This window comes from Balearica regulorum, chromosome 3 (genome assembly GCF_011004875.1).
Source record: "Balearica regulorum gibbericeps isolate bBalReg1 chromosome 3, bBalReg1.pri, whole genome shotgun sequence".
Classification (NCBI taxonomy): domain Eukaryota; kingdom Metazoa; phylum Chordata; class Aves; order Gruiformes; family Gruidae; genus Balearica; species Balearica regulorum.
This window is the reverse complement of record NC_046186.1, coordinates 107,869,992-107,891,424: the sequence shown is the minus strand read 5'-3', so window position 1 is coordinate 107,891,424 and position 21,433 is coordinate 107,869,992. Positions and strand designations below refer to the sequence as shown.

The window sequence follows — 21,433 nt, the reverse complement described above, 5'->3', positions numbered from 1 at the left end:
ATCATTGCTGGAAAGCAGCTACGGCTGACCGGCTGGGGCCTTTGCCTTCAGAAACCTCAGCCCCTCCATCTGAAAACCCTTCCCCACAGCCGTCTCTCCATAACTGTGCAAACTCACAGCAGCAACAAGAGCTGTGGCTCTGTTCAAGGGAGAAAAGTGGCTCTGCAAGGCACTCAGATAAGCAGAGAATTGAGGAGGGGGAACTCTTGCTCCGTCTAGTGATATCCACCTATCCCTGGGTACACAGGGAATTAGCAGTATGCACACATGGGCAGCTGCCACGTCATACACTCAACTACTCAAGCACAATTTTACCATGGCTGGAAATAACTTGAGGGCAGCGCTCTCCCTGCCCCAAAGTAAGAGGACTCCTGGCACCCTCTCCCAGCTCTTGCACATACTCTCATAGAGGGAAAAACAAAGCCCAGTGTGCTCTGAAGCAAGAGGCATTTCTCACTACTCTGCAAGCTGACACACAGCGTGCTGGAGAGGCAGCAAGTGGGGCACAGAGCGCAGGGGAGCCTAGCCCTGATGTGTGAGGAGACTGGGCACAGGCAAGGAGAAATAAGCACAGATCATCCTGCACACAACAAAACTCTCAGTCTGCAAAGCTCTATAATATACAGGGGCAGGAAGTGCCCTTGCTTTCACCTATCTGGTGAAAGCAAGAAAGGCAAAGCAATTCTTTGCACCTTGTAGAGTGAAAAGCCAATAAAGAGGTGAGGAGCTCGGTTCCGGTGTTTGCTGCTGTGTTTCTGCATCAGGGATATAACCACATTGCAGGAACCCAGGTTTTTCTTACTGTCTTCAACTGGTAAAACATTCAGCCAGTACTGAGGGTTCATCCAAAAGGTGCCTAAACAAAACATGAAAAACATTTTTATGTCATTTTCCATCACAAAATTGGTTGCCAGCTTCCCACACAATGCCTGGCGTCTGACTGAATAGGCCACAGGTTGTATGGAGCTCCAGACTCCACAGGGATTTGATCTTAGGGTGCAGTTTACAAGTTTAGCAGTGCAACCACTATGTAAGACAGAAGAAAGGCCCAGGAACAAGGAACTACATTTCCGCTCACCTGCAACTAAGAGCTCATTTTGTTTATAAATATATCACTATTCCTCTATCACCTCCAGTGTATGGCCTAGCTGACTTCAGACCACCTGCTCTGCTTCCAGAAGGGCTGAGCCTCTGTATTTCCCATTCACTTTACTTAAAATACCACTCTCTGGAGGTGCTGAAAATGCAAATTTTAACAGACAAGTCTAATACCCCAAAGCAGCTCAGTGTTGGCAACTGATCCTAGGACTCCTGCAGCTCATTTCAGATCATAACCAGCCCACTGCCCTATGTCTGCAAGGGTGCACCTTCTGTGATAGCAGAATCTAGTCAAAGCCCTTTGGCTGCTTATTTCTGATGTCTGTGTGGAGGGTCAAGCAGGAAGAACATGTTTCTGTTGTCAATTTTGTGTTAACAGGTATAAGGTGCTGGAAACTGAGTCAGCAGAGAAGTGTCACCCCACAGTCATCTGAAAGATCCCTAAGCACTCCTCACCATTACAGAATCCCAGACTTCCTCCTGCTGTGCTTCCTTTAACCCATCTCCCACTCTTCAGGGAGTACATCCACTTCTTCCCATCTTCCTGGCTCATCAGGTCTGGAGTTAATTTACAGATCATCAGATCTACAAAATGAATCTTAAAATCTCGCAGAGACATCCTGGGAAAAGAGTGCCAAGAGACATCTTGTCAGCAGTTTAGTTTAGTCCATATGGCTTATAAAAAGAAAGGGAAAGGGAGCAGAGAATTTCGAAGCTGCACCATTCTGCATTACATATGGTAATGCTCATATTTTATTAGGCAGTAAAGAAGAGAGCGTCTGCTCCAGCAGCAGCGTCTAGCAGCAGCAAGTGCACGACTAAAGTTTCAGCAAAGGACAGCAGCACAGAGATTAAAATAATATCGCCACCAAAGGGACGGCAGTGAAAAGACACGGGCAACAACATTGCCACCTCGTGGAGAAAGCCGTGGAGAAACCACGAACAAACACCAGGCAAGCAAGAGCTTCCCAAAACCATCTTAAAAATTAAAGGCAGGACAAAAGCTCCTGAAAGCTGCCCATGTCTCCAGCAGCCCTGGGAGACCTGGCAGTGTCCTGCTTCTCCCTCATTCTTGCCATTGAGGAACAGTGCATCTCTTCCATGTCAGCACAGCTACTGCTTTTCACATCATCAAGCAGAGGAGGAAAGCAAGAAAGCAAGCATGGGCTGTTATAAAGCAGGTCACATAGGCCTTGACCTAAGTAGCAATGTGCTGCTTCATCTCCAGACACAGCCCCAGAGCTACTGGAAGAGAGGGGAGAGGTGATACTGTGCCATTACCAGAATTCTCCATCCTCCTTCTTTTTCCTCAGCAAAATCTTCTCCTTCGGACTCAGCAGCTCCCATTTGTGAGAGCTGATGGCAAAAACATGAGGTGACTAACCAAATGTGGCCTCAAATTCAAGGCAGAGTACATAGCTTTCCTCTGTAAGAAGAGGCCAAATCCCTGGCCCCGCTTATCTCCCTATTTATCCCCCACTAAACACAGGCGCCCCATGCCTTCAGCCACAGTAGACTCTCCACAAGCACTCTGGGTCCTGTGAGATGTAGCTAAATGGCTCCAGTTTTCTCCAGCAGAAGCCAGAAATGCTCCATTTCCATCAGCCAGTCTATTCACTTGCACATGCAGCTTCCAAGTACTTAAAATATAAAAATCTAGACCTGTTTTGTTGGTTAATTTTCTGTCAAAGGAGACATAATAGGAAGAGTGTTTGGCATAATGAATGAATGACTAGGACAGCACAAGAGGCAGCTGGGAGTCGTTTAAAAGGCAGGCCTACAGTATGTTGCTCATTATGCTCTTCAACAGGAACAGCTGGTATGTTGTCATTATGTGACAGACACGCATCAGAGAAGTTACTGCTCTGCAGACAAGGTGAAAGTCACTCACATTCCCAACACCTCCCTGTGCTCTTCCCTCCTCTTTACCTCCGAGCCTCAGCGAACAGGGTCCGTGCAGGGAACAAAGTGAAGTTTGGAAAGAAAGAACATGCTTTACTTCAAGAGGAATAGGACACAAGTCTACAGTTGCCCATGGTCTAGAATGCAAACCACTGTCTTTGATGGATCCCAATCAAAAAATTTGGGTCCTATATTTGCATCTGCCTATTTGCCTCACTAGTTGCTTCCTCTGATCTCATACCCAACTGTACTTCCCCAAACAGCCAGGATGGAGGAATCCTTTGCAGTCACCCATTTCCAACACTTTGCAGCCCATGGAGGGCTTCGCAGTCCCTCCTGTGATAAAGGACTGTGTGCCCTAAAACATGCCGTTTGTTTAGAGCCTCCTGCACAGCTATCTGTCACTTTGCATGCCATCCAGATCACAGCAACGTGGTCAGCGTCTGATGTTTGTATTATGTTTCCTCTGGCATTCAGTGAGTGGAAAAGCAGAACTGAGCTTGTTGAAGCTGCATGTGTGAAGTGAGCCCAACTACGTGAGCACTATCTGCTGGAGAAATATAAATCTATTGAGTCATTGCTTTGAAACCAGAGGGTCTGTGCGAGCAACTGTTTATCTTAATGCTGCTCTCAGCACTAATTCATGCCTGAAGATGGCAGCATCCTTCCTCCAAGAAACTTTCCCTCCCACTCAGCTTCAGACATTCCCTTTTTTAAACTCACCTGTCACTCCAATCTCCTTTCCATTCAATTTTTCCCCATGGATTTCTCAGTCTCACTAGATTTTCTGGTCCATGTTGACAGGTCACCTGCAGAAAACAGTACCACTGTACTTAACCAGATGAGAACTGCTGAGACCTTGGTTATATCACTGTACTATGTCAGATATTAACAAAAATTTTGCTTGTTCTCATAGATGCCAGCAAGTATGATGATAAAAAAAAATAAATAAAAATCTATGAATATGCAACTCTCAATGCCAGCACAAAAAGATTAAGATGCTCTATCTTACCTTCTATAACTGAAACCAGAGACCTCACAGATCCCGAATTTGGAGGCTCGACCGTGAATTCCTCTTTCTTTCCAACACCTGCTCATTCTGTGCTTATGTCGGGGCAGGATTGTACTACTGTGAAAGCTAAGCTCTACCCCAGTGCAATGGCACAGCACAATGCAGCCCATTGGGTTACCACATAGATCAGCACCTCCCAAACTGGGATGTCATGGTGGGAGAAGAGGGAACCAGGCCGACTGGGGGCTCTTGGCAGCATATAGCGGAACGGCTGACTTCACATCAGCTCCACGTGTTCGGTCAGTCCCTTACTCCTGCCTGGCTCTTCATCCCATCAGAGGAGCCAGACTGACAGACATGTCACTGATAAAGTCCATACCTAAAACCCTCCTGCTGTGTGTGGGAGACACAGGTGTGCATCATTCAGCTCATGGTATCTCTTCCAGCTTTCCTAGTATCTCTTGCTAGAAGTACTGAACATGCTTTCACCCACATCTATATCACATATCCAAAGCCCCACAAAGTCCTTTGCCATCTTTGTCAACCTCCTTTTGAGGCTGGACAAGATAGTCATCCACCAGGAGGAGAAAGCTTGAGCTTTCTCGCACTCTTTGGGACCTATTATTTTACTGTCCCTTACCCCTAGACAAATAACTTTAGGGGACTCCCAATTATACTTCTGCAGATCAGTGGGGTCCGCCTGCGCTCTGTGCAGGAGCCCAGTTCAGTTCCCTTACTTTAGCCTTGACTCACATTTCCAGCTGCAGTTTTTCATGTTTTGGCCCTTGTATTCCATTATCTTCACTTCTCTATGGCTTCTCGTCTGACTTCAAAGGAAGGCTTTTTTACCCCAAGCAGGTTTCAGCACATCGTCCCAGCATCCCCACAGGCCAGTCCATTCTTCCTTAACAGCCAAGATGCATTTGTAGGCGATGGTCTCAGCAGAGCCCTATGAATCATTGCCACCCTTAGAGATATCCTCATCTAGAACCATTGTTCTTTGCATCAAAGTCATGATACTGGACAGACTGGAATGTGAATCTATACAAACCACGCAGTCTCTTTCAGCCTTAGACTAAGAGAAGAGCACTGGGGGAGGAGATACTGTAGTTGATTAAGGGTTGAACCTATGACTGCAATAAAAATTGCTGACATCCAAACCAACCTGGACCCAGGACATTAGGGCTAGTCTTACCTTTCTAATACCAGTTACTGTGTAGGCATGGCCAGCAACAAGCCCATTCTTCAGGACCTTTGTTGCCTGTATACAAGGAAGAGAAACAAAAGAAAAATAAACCTTTTATTCTGTCCCTACTTACACAGCAGACTCATACCAATACCAGAGACCTGTACCTGTGTAAGCAATGACTCTCAAAGCAAATGGAGAATGGTTTCAACTGAAAAAAAGTTAAGTCTAAGCTCCTAACAGCCATATTTTCCAGTATGGTTGGAATTGGAAGGTGCCTTCCTAAATCGTGGATCTTTGGCTACAGACCATCTCACTTTCTAAAAGTCCAGAAGGTTAAGGTTTGATTTTCAGAACAGTAGAGTTTGCCAACAGCTGAAGTGTTAGCATAAGGCTTGAAAGCCAAGATTTGAAGTCATGTTCTGAACTACACACCTATCTTAGCTATAAGCTTATTCCATGAGTCTCTGTTCCTCATTGCACCATTTGTAAAAATGGCAAATTTATTTAACAAAAAATGAGAAAATGCAGGTCCTTATTTAATAGAGGTTCTTTGATAGATAAACCAGTTCCTAAACATAACAGGGAGCTGAGAGCAGCACAGAATCAATCCATGCATGAAGTTTAACGTTAAGAATGTTATTTCTACAGAAAGTCATGTGTGACAGCTTTGATACTTTTTGAGTCACAATGACTAGCTAAGCAGAGGGAAACAGGTTTGGAAAGGCTTTTCGCTGTGAAGCCATTTGATGTCAGTCCAAGTCTCACCCCTAAATGTGTCTGACAGCCCATGAGAGATCTGCTGTAGGTTGCTCTAGTCAAGATATCCCACAGATCAGGAGGAGCTGCTGCAAGCTTGATCCTTATATTAACACCACCTGTAAAATCCACCAAGGCTTCTGAAACTTGCCCGATCTGCAGATCTTCATAGGAGCCATAGAGTCTAGCAAAAAAGACATGAATATATTCTTGGGGTTAATAGGTTGAGAACAGCGTGCCAACGAAAACATACAATAAAGGTTTGCAAAAGCAAAAGGAAGGCTGTAACTCATGTTTAATTTTAGGGGAATCTTTGGCATTTAGGAAGAGGGGAATCTAGCAAATTGCCTCCAAGATTGGCCATAGTCTGAAAGGGACTCTTCATGGTCATCCCTCACTGCACAGGAGTGAGAACATGCCCATCACTACTTTGATAACTCTGCCTTAGCAAATTTTGCCTGAATTTATCACCAGACAGATCTAAGATATAGTGCACACTGTCTTGAGAGCTCAGTCTCCAATTTGATTTTCTTTACCATTGCAGTGCAGTTTTCTCCAGTCTTTTGTTCTCACGCTAACATCAAATGAAAATAACTGAACTTTGTCTCCTTTGCTGTGATCTTTCTCTCAATGTTAACTAGGATTTTTTCCTGCTCTGCAGAGATTATTTCAGCCCATGATTAACAAACTCCATCAGTTATGTCTTGTTGCTTTCTTCTTAGTCCTGATAAGCCACTCTAGACAAAACACCCTGGAGAGAAGCCAGTATTCTCACTGTGCCATGTGACTTGCTGAATGCCTCAGCTTTGGGGGACCTCAGGGCAGGAACTTCTATCAAAAAACAAAGTACAATGCTTCAGCAGACCCCCAAAGTGAAACCTCTTGGAGGTTTCTCAAACTGATAATGCATCAAAGGAGGCATCAGAAATCATTCACCTTTGAAAATCCCTATCCGTGGTCTTCAGCTCCTCCGCAGTATTTACAAGCAAGGCATCATCCCAGCCAATACACTCCAAACAGCGATAACATTTGGAGGATGACCCCCCCAGGACAGGTCTGTTTTCACACCTACTCCTAAACCCTTGGATTTAAACTCAAGGGCCTGAATTGGTAACAGCCACTGCAATGGCAGCTTTTACTGCGTAATAATAGAAAGATGAGAACCATTTACTACACTCCAAATGTGGCAAGGCCTAGGAGATGCATTTATAAACAAGAACAAACTGCGTAGGCACCAACCAACATATTTTAGAGATACTATTTGCATAATTTAGAATGAGTCACTTACTTAGCATATGCCTTCTCCAGAAGGGCTCCCCAGAACACATTCTTATAGACCGACGAAACAAAGACCAGCTCCCCCGCCTCATTCACCGGCAGGCGATCATCAACAACCACGTCAACCCATTCACCAAAGTGCCAGAACTGTCAGGGGAAAGGAATGAGCTGATGTTTCCCTTGGAAGGAACCTCCTCTTGAAACAACAGGAAAGGCGAGATAGCTTAGCTATGGACACAGAACAAGCTGCCTTGCGGGGGGGAAGGCTGCTTTGGGTCAGTGGGATGTGCTGACTCACCCACAGAGCCAACTCCTCTGTCCCACCCTGCCAGAGGAGAAAACAAAGCCTGTACCTGTATCAGGTGTAAAAGGATTAAGCAGGGAAATTAGGCACAGCTGGGCTTCTGGGGAAGGATTTCCTAACTGCAGGGTAGCAGAGTTGCAGTAAGCGCTGGGCAAAGGGGTAGAAGGTTGGAGCAGATGTGCTCAAGCCCTGCTGACTGTTGCCACTATGGAAGAAGACTTTTGTCTGGATTACAATATGGGTAGGGCACAGCTGGAGAGAAGGGCTAAGTGGAGGTATATCCTTAGACTAGCTTGTAGTTGATCCACTGCCTGCACTGCTTTGTGGGAGGGCTGATGGGCTACCCTGCAGGCCAGGATCCCCTCTGGCCACTTGCCCCTGGCCAAGGGGAACCACGTACACATCATCTAAGGGTGTGACAATAAACATGACACAGGATTTCTGAAGACCTCCCTGCACGCTGGGGGAGCAGATGTACCCGGAAATGGAAAATGCCAGCATATTTCCTCTCAAAGCTCTGGTTTTGTGGCACGACTGCAGCCAAGATGTCCTGGTGGAACGTCAGGGCTTCCAGGGCCGCCAGGAACCAGCAGTTCTCTGTGCCAAGACAAACGGACATACATAGTTGGCTGAAAAGCGAGAGTTGTCAGCCAAGTTCAGGAACACCACCAAGATCCTAGCAGAAAAGCTGCTGTGCTGATGTTTTTAAAATTATAACAACAAACCATACACAGAAAATGAGACAATCTAGATGTGTGTTGCATTTAACCAAACCATGATTGGTTTATAATCGTTCTCTCATGATCTTTTCATTTGGATACTGTTTGGTTAAATAAGAAATTTAGCAAGAAATAGCTCTCAAAGGAAACATTCTGGTTTTTTACTGACGTTGCATGGGGTTTTTTCTGTCCTCTGTAAAGGCACACTGCAAAAAAAATTTCCCTTTTTCTTTGAAAATATTAACTTTTCAGAAGAAAAAAAAAATTTCCAGTGGATCTCACTGGAAAGATGAGTACATGCAAGACTGTACTTATCAGACTTTGTGTTTAAGGGCTTAAAGCACTAAAAATATAATTTAGTCCTGCCCCTACCTGTGTTGCAGATGACAATATAACCTTCTACTTAGGTAACACAGGCATAAAAATTATTTTTCTAACTGCAAAGCTGGGAAGAGAACACACTCACACTAGGCCTTAGCTACAAAGACAGTGAAAATCTTGGATTTTCTTGCTTCTGTGGTCTCTGTTCAATTATCAAGCAGCAACATTACAAATCAGTAAGAGCACAGGATCACTTCCTATTGCAGTACTAGCAGGCACAGAAGCAATGCAGAGAATGGCAATTTCAGTTTATGGAGATATGTCTTACCCCTCATATCCCACCTTGAAACTTACCAGGTTTTTTACTGAGCCTATCCCATCTTAATGATTGCTTCATTCACACCAAGTGAAGGATATGCACACCTTCTATTTCTATGCCAAGTTTTATATAGTCAAAATTCCACACAAAATACTATCTTTTATAAGAATACTTAGATATCTATAGAAAGGAGCTTCCTTACCCACCAATCCTTGGCAGAGATCAAGTTGCTTTCTGTTTAGAGCATAAAATATTGGACTTCTGTGCAAAGCCTGGGAAGTACACAACCAAAAAAAAAAAAAAAGGAGAGAGTAAAGGCAGTGACTTTCTGCATGCAGAGCCACAATCTCATGAGATGGGAAATCCAGTGAGTTCCTAGTCTAGGATGTGGAAACCTCATGGATATGTGACACAAAACACTCCATCTGCCTGTTCAAAGCTTTTGAAATATTTAGGGTCCCTTTGTCCCAGCAAACATTGTTCTGGTTCAGGTATAACTCTAGTGTTACCATGTGCTCTGGCTAACCTGACACAAGCCTGGGCACGCATTTGTGCTTGGTCTACACTGAATTTGGTCTCCGACATAAGCCACTGGTGCTCAGATGCATCACCATGGATCTTCACAAACACCTCGCTGAGAAGACAACCCTTCAGACCTGCCAGGCCTGCTCCTCCATTATTACTGAGAAGTTTCAGCCAAAGCAGGCTACAATGGCAAACTTTCACCTAACCTGGCTGACGCCTCCACAATTTGACTGACAATCAAGCTACAGACTGATGGCTGCCACAGAAGTTCTTGTTGCTGTGACAAGAGTGGGTCTGTGAATAATTGGTCAGACAGAAATTATGTTGTTATTTTTTTCCTCTCACAAGTGCCTCTGGGTGTAAATTAATAACCAAAGTGTCAAACTTATGTTTCACTCTAATGACCCACAAATTGCTCAAGCTAATTTTCACACTGTTGGCTTCCCCTTCCGGCAGTAGCAGAGAAATAGTAAACCCTCAGAAGGCAGTTACAGTAATTAGACACCAATCCCTATCCTTGGTGAATTTGGGTGTTCAGTTTGTAGGCCATCAGTCATAGATGCAGCAAGCTACAAGCCTGCAGGCTGAATGGCAGAATCTCAGCATTTCCTCCACAGCACAGGGACTGAAGGATGCACAGCATCCATCCTCAGAGAGCCTTTGCTGGGCTAAGTTTGGCATTCAGAGCAAATGGTAGCCTTCTTCACGAGGCAGTTTTAGAGCAGCAGAATGGTGGACTGACAGAGGAGGTTTCAAGCCCATTCTAATATCCCTGGGGTGGAGTGACACCTGTAGGGCTTTGTAGAGGCCACCGCTCATGTTGACCCTTCCCTCCCAAATACCTCTATGCTGATATAGCTGCCTCAGCCGCAGTGCCCGGCACAACCCAGCTCAGGCCTCTGAGGACTGCACTCTTCCTCTGCCTGCAGATCCTGATTTAACACAAACCATCTGTGAGAACAAATTACATATGAAACTCTGAGAATCAGGGCTGCTATTCCCAGGCTCTCCTCTCGCTTTGCAAAGGTGCCTCTACTTTCCCAGTGATTTTCATGAGTTTTGCAGGAACTCAGGCCTTGTTAGAAATTAGTTAAATCTGACAAAATATGAAAGCTAGAAAATAACTTAGCTCGGAGATGCTATCTGCTATTACCTGGCAGAATTCCCTTACAGACATGGTAACATTAGGAGTCAGTGCTACTGAAATTCTCAGATAATTCTATACATTGCTTTCAGGAAGATCTGACTGCAAATACGTTGCTCAGTGGCTGAGTAAGAACAGAACCACCATTGCTAGTAACAGGCATTATCTAACTGTGCCAGACCCCTGTCCTGGCTGTCTAGACTTGTTATCCCTTTGTTATGAGAACTTGCTCTGTGACCAGCCCTTGCAACCAGGTGTCTCTTCTTGTAATGTTCAGTTTAAGCATGGGACACCAGCAAAGGCCTTGGAGATATGGGCACAAGTAGAAAACAGAGGCCCCAGAACTAAAAACAACTCATTGACTGATGGATAATTACTAGTCATGGTAGAAGCTCAACCTTGAGAGCTGGGAAAAGACTGCTCCATGTGCAATAGACTAAACAGTTAAGCAGGAAAAAAATAGCCCAGCAAGACGATAAGGCATCTGCAGCTGCCTCTGACAGTAGCAGCCTCCAGCAGCACAACAGTATGTGGGACATGGGAGGGAGGTCAAAGGCTAAGAACTGTCTAGAAACTCAGAAATCTTCTAAAAGGTCAAGATCTTGAATTTTGGAGAGAGTGATCATTGCCATGAGAACTGTCATCACAGAATCATGGTGGGATCACTGAAGCTGTGAGCTCCAAGGACACCAGCTCCCCCTGCTCCCTTCGCCTGCTCTCCCTGCCTGCTCTCCCTGCCTACTGGATATCAGATGAATGAGGCTGGTTATGATTTTGGGCAACAAATGCTTCAAAGGCAATTATGAAACTCCATGTACCCTAGCTTCCAAAATGACAGCTGATACAATAAGTGTAATCTCTGGAGGCATTAAAAGACACCTAAATTAAAGTCTAAGAGCAGTCTGCTCAATGCTAAAACTATTTGCTGGCTATCAGCTGTAATCATCCTCTTACACTGGAGTATTCAGTGAAAGTCACTTACATGTGGCCTCTTCCACTGTAAATTTCGGGGTAGTTTCTTTAGCAGTGCTCCCACTCCAATAGAGCTGATGTGAGCAGGGAAGTTGTCATCTGTGAACAGGCATTTGTTCTTCAAGCATGTCTCCAGCAAGGCCTGGTAGTTCTGCTGGATGGGTGGGGTGTGTTTTTGAAAGATATTCCTGCCTAAAGGCACAGGTGACTTCTTTTTTTTCAAGCACGGCAGAAAAGGCATGATGATGTCCACAGTAACACCAGGATAATTTTTTCCACTGAGGATTCTCACCCTGCACAATCCTGCTGGAAACTCCTGGTTTCTTGGAATGAGGCGCGTCTTCTCCAGAAGAATTCCTGATAATTAAAGTAAGTGTAAAAAGTCAATTTAATCATGGCTTTTAAAATTTTCTCCTTAGCCAGCGGGGGTGGGGGTAGGGGGTTGGCAGTCCCAGGCGAAGTAGGGACCCATCCAATTCTAATCTAGCACCTATCACTGCGGTTTCAAGGCTTTACATTCGCTGCAGATCCAAGTGAAATCAAAATGAGTGACCCCATTGACTTTTACGGGGGCTTTGAAGCCATACACACGGCTATTCTTGGTCTCTGGATTATTTTAGGCTCTCCAGGATATTTTCATAATATGCTGCAACATGAATGACAGTCTTTATTCAATCACATTCTGGCATGTGGTTATTTCCCCTCCCAAAAAAATAATAATAGCAAGATAAACCAAAGGCTAACAGAAAAATGGAATACATTAGGTGTTACAAAGCCATTACTCACAACCCTCCAATGGTTATTTTGCCCTTTTTGCCTCATTTTGGAGAATGATACAATCTCTCCCAAGAGATCACATTCCATCTTGCTGATTACCACAGATTCACACATGAAATCGTATGCTGAGATTTTTTTTTTTCCTAACATTCAAGACAGATGTTTCTCATCCCGCCACTGAAAACAGCAAAGGGTGATTTTATAGCCCTTTTTTAATATTAGCAGCTATGCTAAACATTAGCAGCCATCACCTTTTGCTGCAAGTGGTGGGCTCCTAGGAGAAATCATGATTAAAATCTCAGCAGGCAAATCACGCCCATCAGTGGTAACAAGGTGATCATAAGCATAGCCGTCTCATTACAGTGTGGACTCAAAAAATGAATCAGGCTACAAAGTTCAATAAATGGTTCACATGCCATAATGATACAGTATTTGGAAGGCTTCCCCACAGAGGAGGCTCTCTGAGACTTAAAATCACTGCCCCGGGCACCCTAGGAAACTGGTCTCAGTTAGGAACCAGTTGATCGTTACTCCCATCAAAGCTGAAGGTCACCAGCGCTCCCTGTGAGAAACCAAACAACCACAGATTGTGCCGTCCTCCCACACAGAGGCCTCCTTTGTTATAAAACCAGTCTACAAAGCTTGATCCTCAAGGAAAATCTTCAAAATATAACCCTGGAATCAAAAATTCAATTTTCTATTCTACAGTAGACATTTCAGACCTGAAAAAGAATTTAAGTACCTAACAACTTGCCTATTTTTTCTCCAGATGAAAAATACTGTCTTTCTCTCCAAACTTTGCCTTTTTGCAGCCATTGACCTTCACGGCTTCAACAACATGAGCAACAGACAGAGCGATAGATTTAAGAGAAAAACAAGAGGAAGAAAACAGCTTGGAGACTGGCTGCACTTAATATAGACAGACAAAATATGTATGATGAAGAATTTCTTATTTTGCTGCTCTCCAGGAAAAGAAGTGGTAAGCAATTGACATACTTTGAGCTACACTGAAGAGCAAATACTGGAGACTTGATTTTTGGGTGTGCAGAGCATCCACAATGCCTGATAAAATCATTGTAACCCTTCACCAGTTCTCACCTCAGTCTGGCGTTTATTTGAGAAAGAACTGAACTTTATACATAGGCCATGAAACCCAGAGATAGTATAAAAAAAACAATGCTTTCAAAAATGGAGGTTTAAATCACCTGAATACGTAGTCTTATTTTCAAGAAACTCGGCCAGCAGTTCCAACTGTAACAGAGTGTGGTAAGAGTCAATGACACAGCTATTTTATATGTTTTGAAAACCTACCAGCTGAACCTGCCTATAGGTGTATTGTTTTAAACTCTTTTCCAAATTACGCGGAAATCCTTGAACAAAAGATGCAACGAAGCATTTTATGTGTCATGAACAGTCACTGCTTAGACAGCTACAAGGTGTTCCACCTCGTGTTTTAACCTTCTGCGTGCTGTCTGGCCGCAGTCAGGTGTTTTGAGCAGGCACCAGATACAGTTGTATATGACTATCCAAGGTATACTTGGAAATCACTTGCACTCCACTCAGCAATATTACTGAATCAGACTGAATTGGAGTGTCCCGCTGTGTCCTCCGGCATGGGTGGAGCAGGGTGTGTGAATGTCTCTTCCAGCAATTAAAATTTCTAAGGGAAAGCAGCCAAGTGTAGCAGACAGAGGTTAAAAGCTTTAGATGGAAGCCATGAACCAGTAGGTTGGATGGATTTGATTCTCTATTCTTTGCACATTCCCCCAGTTAGTATGTTTGCCATCTGCTACAAGTCCTTCCACTACATTAGCATTCCATGATCTCCCATGATCTTTCTCAACATCTTAGAGGCCTTGTCCCTAAGTCTTAAAATGAGAATCTGAAGAATCCACAGAAAATCCTTCACTTTTAGTAGAAGTAATTGGACCATGAAAGAATTCTCTGAGAGCCTCTTATTGTCTCTACGAGAGGATTTATCTCAGGCAACACTGGGGCACTGGGCAATTTGAGGGCTGGAGCTGGCAGAGCTCAGCCCAGTTCTTCTGACGTAACAAAGACAATCTGTATCTGGCCTGAGGAGCCACTTCTGATTGTGTGGAACAGAGCAAATGTTTGCATGCAAAATAATAAATTTTAGGGTGAGCAGAACAAACGATGCAGGGCATCTTTTACAACCATTCTTGTATACAGCAGAACATTAGCTACGGAAATTAGCAGTCATTAGTCAAAATGGAAATGTGACTGTATTAGGCTTTGTTAATCTTTATTAGTCTCTAAACACACAGTATGAAAACAGCACTTGCAGGTGCAACCTCATGTCTTTGATTAAACATAGTGGTGTATTTCAAAAATAAAAACTCAAAGCTGACTCCCACTTCCTGTGGGCTTTTTAGCACATAGAAATATCCTGAAAAGAAGCATTGAACTGTGTTTTCTCACAAAATGAATGAACGTACAGATAGGTGGAGGACCTTGCCCTGAATTTCCTGTGCTTAGATTATTGGCTCAAAAGTTGATGAACAACTTCTGGTGCTGAGATTTTCAAGGCCAAGCAGTGAACCTGCCCCAGAGCCTCCCACTGATGGAAACAAAAAAGTCCGTAGCAAAAATGACTGGATGGCTTTCAGAACTTCAAACAATACCTCTCTGAGCAAAGATTCACTTTTAAACACTCTGGCTGAGAATTTAAAATACATATTCTTTGCTGTCTAAATTGTCCAAGCTACATCAAAATCAGTGGAAATATGAAAAATCCCATTTACTCAAGATCTGTCCTTTAGCACTTAAGGTTACAACATCCTATCCATAATCATCCTAATCATTGGAGATTCTGACTGCCCACAACTCACGTTAAAGTCAGATGAAACGTTTGATCTCTGCAGAATACTTTGTGATCAAGTATCAGCTAAACCACCCCTAAACAGCAAAACAGAGAACAAAGGTGCACAAAATCTGGGTTATCTAAAACACCAGCCTGTGTTCCCAACCATTTGGCAGGCAGAAGCTTTGGAGCTGTGACATGCAGGGCAGCTGATGCAGCTCATCTAATTGCTTTACATCACACCCATTCTTCACATGTTTGCTGATACGAACTTTTCGCCTTTCCCTTCAACACTTCCAGAGAAAAGTACAGCAGCAGCTGCTGCATTCAGCATGGCCAGCAGCATCGTGTAACAAACACCCATTTGATTCTAGAGGACAACTTCATCTCATCACCATGCCGTGGTGACAGAGTTATAATCCTTTCAAATCTCTGGAAAATCCTAACTCTGTGCTAGCCACAGATGACTACTTGAATGCCCACACCAAATCCCTCTACACAGCACTTGGTGTTTGATGTCCTACCTTCTCCAGGTGCGTCCTCACAGTGAAGGATAATTGTTCCACTGGCAGTGATGCCTGCTGCTTACAAACAGTATATATGTTATCTCTACCTATGTGTGTATTTATGTGCATGCATGTGTGCATGTATATATATGTCTTGCCTACATAACCCTGACGGCTAGTCCTAACCTATCAAGCACTGTGGTAGAAGCAGGAGGCGGGGCAAAAAAGCATATTGAGTAATACCAAAAAATTTCTGGAGAGCCCAATGCAAAATGTTCCACAGAAGACATGAAAGAACAGGTCAGTCCATCATGCAGACTACCGTTTGACTCACCCATTGCTTCAGTGGATGGCAGCTTCCTTGTTCAGTTAGCCATTTGATTATTCAAAGCACAAAACTCTGTGTCTCTCCATATATCACTGACAAGGTAAACAGGAAGATGCATTCAACTGTGTCTTAATACGTTTTAACAGGATTTCTGCTTTCAGGTAAGAAAAAGCTCAGAAAGGAAATACCCTCAAAACCCCCACATTTTCTCAGAACAGGTGGGGCCATGACAGTCTCTCCACTTTGTCAATCACTAAATCGTAACAATTTCTAGAAAGAACATTCATGTAAGTTTGAGGGAAGTATACATCCTATGACAGAGACATCCATGTGTTACAGGAGAAACCTCCAAGCTTCTACACTGCAAAGATGGCAAAGGGCTCAGAGGCTTTTTCTTTCCGGCACTATTAGAGACATCACATGGGTCAGGTCCCCTATGTGCAATACAACATTGCCATACGGATTCCCACTCACTGTATATACATTATCCAACACCACATTCTCCATTTCTGGTGGCACTTCTGGGTACCAGCACCTTGTTCCACCAGAGGAAATGAGGGGGTAAGAGCAGCACGGAAAGAGTTAGGAAAAGGACAGCGTGTGCGTACCAAGCCACCTGAGAACAATGGTAGGAGAAACATAATGGGAAATATTTCAGAGGAATATGAAGGAGTAGTGAGGGCAGGAGAGGAAGGCAGCAGGTTTCTGAGTTGTAAAGCCAAAGCAATGAGTGAGGAAAGGGATAGACTACGCTGGAGACAATTTTAGTTTATTCCTGCACCACATGGTAACAGCAGGTGGTGGAGGAGTTTGATCTGGCTGAACCAGAGGAAACCTCCTTCCCTTACTTATCAAATCAGTGTATTTGGTTTAATTCTGGGGGCCCACTGCGCCGCCTTCTCCCCTCGTCCCTTTCCCACAAACCCAGCTATTCCCTGCTGAACCCATCACCACCTGAACTTTTGACACCGTCTATTTGGGTTTCTTACCTGGTAATGAACAAACAGTGACAGTAACTGCACTGGCAGGAAGTGAATTCTACTGAACTACACTGCTCCCACAAGCTTCTTCAAACTGTCAAAGTATTACGGTACCGACTGAGTCACCACCTCTTTTCAAACTCCATGACTTGCTAATGTCCCCATCCTCAGACGATCTTTTGTAGGAAGTAAAACTGTCCAACCTAAGACATGAGATAAGCAAATATACACGTCACCATGACCTGATTTCACATGAAATGAGTTTCAGTTCTATGACGTTGTGTTTTGCCCCCAAAATTACGTTTCATGTTGAATGCAAATACTATGTGACTTAGTCTAGTCCCATTCACTTCCAGAAAAGTGGAAGTGAATTTTCTCCAGAAAAGACTCTCTCTCCTGGTCAAGGCAAGCATCCAGCCAAGTGACTGCCAGCCATGTCACCAACAGTAGGGACACGACTGAGAAACTGCAGAGCTAGAAGTTTAATCCATCACAGCTTGTGAAAAAAAGGTAATTTCTATAGTAGAAGGCAGTAGCAGACCCCCATCAGTATCAGATACAGGTATGTCCTGAGCATTGCAGTACAGTGATTTCTGTGCAGGGCAATCAAGAGAGAGCTTTTGCATTTGAACGGCTCAGAAACTTTCAAGAAAAACAGCCCTTCTCCCAGCAGTGGCATTTTAAATGAAAAATCATTGTTTGAAAAAGAGATTTAATTGGGTTTGTTCTTTTACTGCTTTCAAATTTTATTTTTTTTAATTGCCTAAAGATTGCACCATGAGACCAATCTGTCCAACAGAAAACCATCCATTAAACATCCCCGTTTAAGAAATTAAAAGAAATAAACAGTGAAAACAGATTAAAATTTTCTGTTCGGATTCTGGCAAAAACTAAAACCTAATTATACTCTAAACTTCCTTTCCTAATTTTACTCCCCTTTTTGTTTTTGACAAGCTCTGTACTTCAAGGTAAAGAGACTGCTTGAGGAAGTCAGCCTTCCAGAGAGAAATGACTAAGAAAACAGACTGAAAAATAAAATTGTGCAAGTTTGTGAGTCACCTAAAGAAAGTCAAGAAAAACTGACAAGTTTAGTTGTGATCTGGCCCGGTGATAAAGAATCCAAAGGAAAGGGACTCTCTTCAGACAAGGCAAGGAAAAATTTTTTTGGCCATTTGGCCATCAGGGATACATATTTATGATTAGCACAACTTAACGACTAACATATATGGTCTTCTTGTAAACGTGGGAGAAGCATGCCTGTGCCGTACCTGTAGCAGTTAGCTCCAGCAGCTTGCACAACAGAAACCTTGCTTTCCTCCCCCATTCATTGCATTCAGGAAGGGCATCAAGGTGGCCTGGGGAGATTTACAATCAAAGGCTTCCTGGCCTGACCTTTACTGAGCTCTGAGGATATCACAAGCAAGCACCAAAGAGGCTCCATATATAGCTGTAGAAATACCAGAACGCCATCAGGGAGTGCAGCCCTTAAATAGCTGAACTATCTAGAAAATGAAAGCGATTTTTTCCTACAAAATGAGAAATTCTTGCCAAAACATGTTGATTTCTACAGGGGTTTTCATTTTCAGGAGTTTTCAGTGGAAAGGAGTAATCAAATTCTTAAAGCTAAAAGCCTCTATTTCTAAAACTAAAGAAACGAGGGAAATTAATCTTAAGGAGGTTTCAAAACATTAATTCCACTTTCAGACTAGCTGTAGGCATTGGCAGCAAAGCAGAGAAGATGACCTTCAGAAAATACAGTCAGCTTGCTATTTTCTTCCAGAAAAAGAAAACCGGTCCCTGGAGTCATCACTCGCACCTCACGGGCCAGGCGATGCCGCAGAGCGTACAAGAACATGGGATCACACAACCGGAACAGCCAGGAAAATGGCTGCTCCTGCAGCCAGATGCTGAGAAAGGGTCCTGGATCGTTGTCCAGGCGCACGGGGAGCCACATGTATCTCAAGGCATGGGTGTGCGTGTCCCTCCCTGTGAAAAAAAACACTTTTAATGCATTGCCGCCTCCACTTAGGCAAGGCCCAGGCTCCTCCTGTCCACAAATGGCTGGGAAAGGGCAGGAGCCTGCCACCCAGCGGGATGCCTTCCAAAACTGCTTCTTGCCACATTTCTCAGACCCGCTGGAGATACTGAAGTGAAAAAGCCATTTGGAGATATTTTTAAGAAAAATTCCCTGCTCTGTCCCAACCGCTCAGCAGTGAGGAGAGCCCAGCAGTGCAGCGTGGCATTACAGGGGGACACCCTGAGCCACAGGCTGCCGCTGGAAAACCCACGTAGGCTTTGGCCTGAGCGCTGCAGCTTTTCCTCAGCAGCTGTCCCGTCAGCCCTAACCGTTGAAGAATAAAGGAGGGGAGACTAATTTGCAGCTAATTTGCCCATCTCATCTGCTTAAACGGTGAACTCTTCTGGGCACAGGCAGTGTAGTCTCTGCGAGCCCCCTGAGAAGTGAGGGGCAGCCAAGTCACGGGCTTGGGACGCAGCTGTGGGTGGCAGCGCTCAGAAACAGCCGACCCCGTCTCCAATTCGCACACGCGGGGGTTTATTGTAAAGGGAGCTGAGGAGGGGAATTAAAATGGCGGCCGGGTGCAAACCCCGCAGCATCCCCCAGGGGGCGCTGTGCCCCGCCGCGCCCCGCGGGGCGGGCCCGCCTCTTCTCCGCCCCCCGATTTTTCCTCCGCGTCGCGCTCCGCCTCAACATGGCGCCGCCCGGCGCGGCTTCACCCGCTGGGGAGAACGGGCGGCGCCTGCCAGGAGCCGCCGACTTCCGCTGCCAGCCCATTTCCTGGAGGGCCGCCCTTAAACACCGCCCGCCGCGCTCGGAGGGCGCTGCCGCCGCCACCGCCCGCCCCTCCCGCCCTGCCTCCGCGGCATGCCCACGCCGGGAGCCGGCGGCGTGAAGGGAAGGCGGCGTCCACCCGCGGGGAACGTTTTCTGACTGAAACCGCCGGTGCGGGTCGCGTAACGGAAGGCGGCCCTCGCGGGTGGGCGCTGGAGGGGAGCGAGGCCTGCCAGGCCGTCCCCCGGGCCCCGCCGCCCGCTCGCCCGGCCTGAGGGGGCATGCGGGGATAGCCCGCGCCAGCAGCCAGCTAGCCAGCGGCGCCTCCCTTGCCCGTCGCCCCCCGCCTCAGTGGTCGCTACGGAGCTGGCTTCAGGCGGCCCCAAGATGTTTAGCTGGCTGGGCACCGATGACCGCCGGAGGAAGGACCCCGAGGTGTTTCAGACGGTCAGCGAGGGTCTGAAAAAGCTCTACAAAACCAAGCTGCTCCCCCTGGAAGAGCACTACAAGTTCCACGAGTTCCACTCGCCGGCACTGGAGGATGCAGACTTCGACAACAAGCCCATGGTGCTCCTCGTGGGGCAGTACTCCACTGGGAAAACCACCTTCATCAGGTAAAGCCTGGCCGCCTGCCTCCCCTCCCCTCGGATGTGCCTGCACCCTCGACGGCCGTGGTGGGGCGGAGGGGGTCTCCGCTACCTGTGCTATGCCTGCATCCCTCTTCTGTTCCCCCACGGTCCATCAAAAGCCAGCTCCACTGAAACTCTGAGTGTTCCTTTGCAAGAAAAGGGTGGGTGAGATGTCCCATGAAACACCGACGTGGCAAAAAAGTAGCCCAGAGCAGGGCTGAGGACCGTCAGACAGGGCATTAGCTTGGAGACATGAGTCACTCAGGGCCCTCTTGTCCGTTCAAAGTGCAAAGGCTGTGGGTATCCCCGTGACTGCTCAGGTCAGGGTAGCCCCTCTAACAGCCATTCTTTTCAATTTGATGTAGCTTTTGGGTGGTGGGTACAACCTATGGTCTAGGGAGCCGTGAAGTGGGTGCTTGGGTTTGTAATGGTCTGTGTCTGATGCTCATGTTTGTCTTTCTCTGCACTGTGCCCAGAGGCAACACTCAGAGCCTAGCTGGAGAAGCGTGTGTGCATGGAAGAGAGACCTGCCCATCTTCAGGGCTCCAAAAATAAGCCCTGATTTAACTGTCCTGCTCTGAGATGCTGGGAGCAGCAAGTTCATTCCTAACTGTAAAGAAAAGGCAGCTGCAGGCTTAATGTGAAACTGTCAAAGAGAGGGTTAAACTTTTCCAGTTGGACTTGGTTGCAGGGATCTCTGTTCAGCCACACTGTTAGTTCAACTTGCAGCAGCCTTTCTCTTGGGATCATAGCTGAAGCTGCGCTGTCTGTGTTTCCTCTGTGATTCATACGCTTAGCGTTAAATTCCAGCCTTTTTCTGGTGTGGCTGTGTTGAAATCTGTGGAATTACCCCAGTGTAAATCTGGACGCAAGCCACAAGCAGCCAGCCCTTTGTTCTACCAGCACGTCGTCTTGGAGGAGGGAGCTGTGGAGAGTAGAGAGGTGTGAATCAAATTGACTGTACCTCTTAAGGAGTGACCTTGAGAAATGCAGAGGGGGTTTTTTTGTGTGCTGTAATATTCTGTGCCCCAGCCAGGAGCCAAGAACAGAATGTATGTC

The 21,433-nt window shown here is 45.6% G+C and overlaps 2 protein-coding genes across 2 annotated transcripts in view; one reads left to right on the top strand and one right to left on the bottom strand.

Moving 5' to 3' along the window:
• The window catches only part of CAPN14 (calpain 14), a 31,702-nt gene extending 12,767 nt beyond the window's left edge, over positions 1 to 18,935 (bottom strand). The window contains exons 1-13 of the mRNA XM_075749390.1: positions 18,223 to 18,935; positions 17,069 to 17,157; positions 15,981 to 16,066; positions 11,550 to 11,896; positions 9,101 to 9,170; positions 8,018 to 8,136; positions 7,246 to 7,382; positions 5,967 to 6,141; positions 5,208 to 5,273; positions 3,724 to 3,809; positions 2,380 to 2,454; positions 1,555 to 1,718; positions 693 to 856 (exon numbers count right to left, since the gene is read on the bottom strand). Of these exons, the coding sequence (XP_075605505.1) occupies positions 693 to 856; positions 1,555 to 1,718; positions 2,380 to 2,454; positions 3,724 to 3,809; positions 5,208 to 5,273; positions 5,967 to 6,141; positions 7,246 to 7,382; positions 8,018 to 8,136; positions 9,101 to 9,170; positions 11,550 to 11,896; positions 15,981 to 15,984 (1,407 nt within the window). The 5' untranslated portion in view covers positions 15,985 to 16,066; positions 17,069 to 17,157; positions 18,223 to 18,935. The remainder of the gene's footprint in view (positions 1 to 692; positions 857 to 1,554; positions 1,719 to 2,379; positions 2,455 to 3,723; positions 3,810 to 5,207; positions 5,274 to 5,966; positions 6,142 to 7,245; positions 7,383 to 8,017; positions 8,137 to 9,100; positions 9,171 to 11,549; positions 11,897 to 15,980; positions 16,067 to 17,068; positions 17,158 to 18,222) is intronic.
• Positions 18,936 to 19,715: 780 nt separating this feature from the next.
• Positions 19,716 to 21,433, top strand: part of EHD3 (EH domain containing 3) — a 29,377-nt gene continuing 27,659 nt past the window's right edge. Inside the window, exon 1 of the mRNA XM_010307807.2 lies at positions 19,716 to 20,359. Within this exon, the coding sequence (XP_010306109.1) occupies positions 20,133 to 20,359 (227 nt within the window). The 5' untranslated portion in view covers positions 19,716 to 20,132. The remainder of the gene's footprint in view (positions 20,360 to 21,433) is intronic.